This window comes from Sinocyclocheilus rhinocerous, unplaced genomic scaffold (assembly GCF_001515625.1).
Source record: "Sinocyclocheilus rhinocerous isolate Xijiao unplaced genomic scaffold, SAMN03320098_v1.1 scaffold256, whole genome shotgun sequence".
Taxonomy (NCBI): Eukaryota; Metazoa; Chordata; class Actinopteri; order Cypriniformes; family Cyprinidae; genus Sinocyclocheilus; species Sinocyclocheilus rhinocerous.
In genome coordinates, this window is record NW_015632036.1 from 751,418 (window position 1) to 756,835 (window position 5,418).

The 5,418-nt window shown below is 37.5% G+C and overlaps 1 protein-coding gene across 6 annotated transcripts in view; it reads left to right on the forward strand.

The window, feature by feature from the left end:
* LOC107742130 (RNA-binding protein 33-like) overlaps positions 1-5,418 on the forward strand; it is a 51,889-nt gene that overhangs the window by 19,561 nt on the left and 26,910 nt on the right. For all 6 annotated transcript variants that reach the window (XM_016555025.1, XM_016555028.1, XM_016555029.1 and 3 more), the window contains exons 7-8: positions 2,343-2,529; positions 4,419-4,690. In XM_016555025.1, the coding sequence (XP_016410511.1) occupies positions 2,343-2,529; positions 4,419-4,690 (459 nt within the window). The remainder of the gene's footprint in view (positions 1-2,342; positions 2,530-4,418; positions 4,691-5,418) is intronic.

Here is a 5,418-nt window from a genome sequence, read left to right on the forward strand (position 1 = left end):
TTTTTAAAAATAAAGATTTATTCATATGTATTAGGAGTAGTAGCATTGAGTCTTAAGACTGCTAAATAGTAATATATTCTGACAGTTTAACGTTAAACTAAACTTTTATTTTGACGGGTTGCCGTGAAGAACTTGCAGCTGCTGTGTATGTGATATGACGGTAGTTTTCTCAAATGAAACGGTAAAATGCTAATGAAGTGAGCAGCTGGAGCAGCTGGAGATGACATTCGTGTTCATATCATCATATAGTGAGACGGCAGAAGCTGAAAACACCACGAGCGTCATCCGCGCTTTAGTATGTGTGTAGTAAACAAAACAGTGCGCCGCGCCATCCCCCATTCATTCATTGCGGAAATCATGGGGCCTTATGCGTGATATGAAATGCTTCCGCATATTTATAGTATTACTATAGCATTTCACCTGAGCATTGCGAATCACGCGAATGGCCATGATAAGCGCTGAATGAATGACAGGCTTTCTGTTGTAACATCGCGCAAGGTAAATAAGGGTGACATCTAGTGGAGAAGACTAATGATAAGATTCACGTTAATCAGATCTTGTTTTAAATGTGTGCTGAAATAAATCCCGGAAAAGATCGATTCGCGGCTTTTGAGAATCAATATCGAATCGACGTTATTTACAAAAAACCCCGCGCTTAATTTGAATACAAAAACACTGTTTAAAATGGAGTAGAAAAGTGTGAGGTTTCTAAAAAAATAATGAATAGAGCATAACATATACTTTAGTCTACAACAGGGTTTCTCAAACCTCTCCATGAAGTACCCCCAGCAATGCACGTTTTGTATGTCTCCCAATGTCTGACACACCCACTTCAGGTCTTGCAGTCTCCACTAATGAGCTGATGAGTTGAATCAGGTGTGATAGATGAGGGAGACATACAAAATGTGCAGGGCAGGGGGTATTCCAGGACAGGTTTGAGAACCACTGGTCTACAACAAGGTTTAATCTGGTCGCAGAGCAACACAACTGGATTGCCTACGTAATCCACGAAACAGAGCTTCACACTTGCGCAATACGGAAATATCTGCTAAATGTGTTACTTATCTTTGTCAACCTGGCAACCATGTGCACACTAGGGCTGTCGCGATTCGTCGTACATGCGTGTAAGGACGTGCGTCACACAGCGGCTCCTTTCACAGTAGTTCCACAGGAACTGTTATCATTTACATGTGTAGAGCGTCTCAAACTTCATCTCTGCATGTTGTTGTGAGTAGGTATATTATAACGTTCATCTGGGAATGCAACATGCTCCATTTCATCAGATTTGTAAGGTAAATCATTTATAAATCTACGCAAACACAGGAGAATACATCGCGGTTTCAAAATAAAACCTCAAACCCTCACTCTGAGATTACACGTTTTGATGTCCACATATTCTTTTAATTACAGTGACTATAGCATTTCTGTCATAAAGAAATGGCCAAATATTAAAGATTAAGTGGACATTTGAATGAAATGGTGCTTGGTCAATATTAAACAAGGATTAGATCGCACAACAATGTGTAAAAATAATCATCAGGCCGTTGGGCGCCAACTATTCCACAATAGAGCTAATGTACAATTACGCATTACAACAAAGCTGCAGGCCTTTGTTGTAATGCGTAATGTACATTAGCTCTATTCTTTATAGCTTGTATTAAAATAGTTGTGTTTTTGTGGGGAAATTAATCGTTTAGATTAACCGACAAATTAGTCGGTAGATTAATCGAAATAAAAATAGTCGTTAGTGGCAGCCCTAGTGCACATGCTCTCTCTCCACTGTGGATAAACGCGCCTGCTTTCAGAAAACACTGGTAAGCTTGCAGTTTAGCGATCTCCACTTCAATATTCTATTCTCAGAAAAGTGTAATTCATCAAGTGTTCATTTATGAGAGAGAGAGGCTGTATATGTATGAATTACCACCGTTCTAATAACACAAACAGTGAAGCTGTGGCTTTAAGTCCTTTAGAAACGATGTTACCAGCTACTTGTTGAGAAAGATAATGTAGCTCTTAAGCGATTAAGCTATTTTATTGATAAAATTGCGGGGCAGCGCGCTTATAAGTTTGTGTTGCTGAATGTCTGAGTGCAGCCGCAGCGTGATCTGTGTGTGTGTGCATGAGATACAGTGAAGACAGCGCATTAGTTTAGAACTCTTCTAATTTTAATTTTAATTTTTTTAAATGTAGAAATTGTGTTAATTTGTGCAATGATAACCTACCAGCAATGTATGACTTTGCTGGTGATGCACAGCCCTAATAATGTTTGCTCTTATCTTTCATGGAGATGCTTAAAGTCACACAGCATGAGTCTGATGATATATATATTGTCTATGTTTCAGGTGGAGAATGAAAACAATCCAGAAGCTGAGGCTGAGCTGGACACTGATGTAAAAGAGGAGTCCGATGAGGAGGAGGAAGATGTTGAAGAATCCGGCCGCCTGCGATTTAAGACAGAGCGCAAAGATGACACAGTGGTCAGACTCTCTGATGCCACCAGTAAAAGAAGGAACATCCCAGATACATTAGGTTAGTTACAGACAAATGAAGCACCTTTTTGTACTGTTATAGGTATAAAAATCTTACATAAGCCCATAAGAAAAAAACTGGACAGTAATTGTTTCTCATGTGGATGTAAGATATTTTCAGCATTTACAGGAGTTAGTCTATTATTTTATTGCCATCCGAATCCAGAATAACAGTGTTTTTCTCCCACCACCCGTGTAAAAATCCCGCCAAATTACCTACTGTTTTTTTTTATACACACCGAGGTTGTGTGGTAAAGTAATTGCCGTTCGAATCCACATCTCTGAGTTTACAAGAAGAAATCGGTGCAAAATTCACTGTTTAAATCGTTTTTGACCACTGCTGAACACCGTACGTTAACTGTTGCACTTTTCTGTAATTTGCAAGCATATTTATTACTGAAATAATGGGAAGTATTTACAAGACCAATATTTCGTAACGGCTTCACCACAGCTAGTGGGAGCTGTTAAAGGGGTCATATGATGCTATTTTAAAGATCATTATTTTGTGTATTTGGTGTAACAGAATATGTTGACATGCTTTAATGTTCAAAAAACACATTATTTTTTAAATACTGTACATTATTGTAGGTCCTCTATGCCCCGCCTCTCTCAAACAAGTCGTTTTCAACAAAGCCCCCTCCTTTGACAAGCACAGTCTGCTCTGATTGGCCAGCTGACCCAGGGCCGTGGCTGACTCTTAACTTTTATAAAGAATATCTCTTTGGATTTGAGACTTTAGTCTTTGCAACTTTACAGATCTTCTTTATGCACCAAGAGCTTGTAACACTCCAAAGAGAAAGGAAAACTTTAAGAACAAAAAGAAGAAAGAGGAAAAGCACGTGAACATTTGAAATGGGTAATTATTATGGCAGCGATTATATACATAAAAATATAAACCGAGCAGCTTTGTGTTTATCTTATGTAAATAAGAGGTTGCATTAACTTATTTCTCCTAATCTCAACATTTTTAATGACATTTAAAAAAAAAAAAAGAGATTTTGCAAAACCATTTCAAATGAGTCTATTTTCCTATTTTTGAACAGGCAATTTAAATGATCAAATAATAAAAATGATATTGTTGTCCTATTATTAAATTAAATATGAATTTATTCTTATTATTCCAAGCCTATGACATTTTATTTACAGCAGACAATCATGCGACTGACCACAAGAGCAGCACATTTCAGGGTTTGCAGGATCCCAGAACTCACTTCTCCACTGTGAATAAATTGACATCCGAATCCATGAGTTTTATCACTGAGGTGCCGTGTAAATTTATTTTTACAGACGTCCACATGAAAAACATTTACCATCCGAATAGAGCTATAGTCTTGTTTTGAGTCACCTGACCATTATTCTAAATACTACAGTTCCTTTCAGTTAATAAGGTAGACCTACTGGGTTAATATGACATAATGTAAATAATATTAATGAGCAAAGCCTTTCTAGTTATAGAGTTTTACCAATATATTTTTGTTCATCAGATGTTCATAAGGTCATCAGTGAAGGCTGTAAGGTGAACTGAAAATATAAATCTGACCATTATCTAATGTCCTTTTGTATCTATACATTTTTAAGTGTAGCTCATGTTTCTGATGTAATTTTATATTCTGTTTTGATGGCTAAAATTGTGACCGTAACATTTCAGACTTTTTTAAAAAGCTGGCACTGTGTCCCATTTTTTTTACTTGATTTTTAACTTGAGTAACCAAGTGCTTATAAACAAAAATGTTATATTAATATCAGTTTATTGACATTATCCTATTTATGAGCAGGAAGAAAAAGGTTAAATTGATCCTTCATAATTATCAACTGCCTCATTTTTCAAATATCACTATCGTAACTCTCATTATCAAATAAATCTGTATTTTTATTTGTCTTTACTTTAAGAGCTCTCTGATGAAGCAAAAGCAGATCTGTGGGAGTTTGAGGAAAAGGAACGTCAGAGGAAGCAGGGCCGTTTTGGAGGACGAGGAAGAGGAGCAGATGGAGGGAGGGGAGGAATGGCAGGTAGAGGTGGAATCAGGGGAAGGGGAGGACGAGGAGTCAGTGGAAGAGGCGATTTCCCTCTATTTGGAATGGGAGGTTTCCGTGGTGTTGGAGGTCGAGGGATAATAAATGAGCAAAGGCCTCCGCTGATGCAAGTGAACTTGGGAATGCAGGTAAGAGACTGACGGTCTGAAATGACACACACACACATACAATACAAATGCTCTAACTGAACCTGTTCTAATAACACAAATAAAATTTTGTGATATGACACCTTTAATTAGAAATTCGAGATGCACAAATCATATGACCAGCAATTATTATCAGCCAAGTTGCCATTGCAAAAGGTGTGCGCAGTTGTCATTGATGCAAGTGGATAAAGGAGTTTTTTTAAAAATAAAACATCACAGTCAGTAAATTAAGCAACAGACTCCTCACAACATTATGAAAGAATTAACATACATTTTTGGCATGCACCAATATTACTTTTTCCAGAACGAGTCCGATAAAAAGCAATTTTATGAGTACGAGTACAGGAGCTCAGTATTGGGCCCAATACCGAAACCAGTATCAGTGCATTACTAATTAATGTCATAGGGATTACAAATTTTTCAGTTGTGTGAATTTAGGCTTAGAGTGGTCGTGAAATAATACACATTTTTCTTTCTTCAGGTGAGAGAGCAAAATTTATTATTGTAATATGATAATAATGTTAGGGTGTACATTAGAGTTCATTAACGTTATCTTTGAAAGGACTAAACGTAGACCAGGTGACCCAAATGAATAAAACTCTGTGTTCACACTGAAATTGTACTGTGTTGTCTGGTGTCACTATCTCGCGAACGCGCTTTCGGATCTCCACTCAATTCGGGGGATCCCTTCAGCTCGAGGAGCCCTCTTG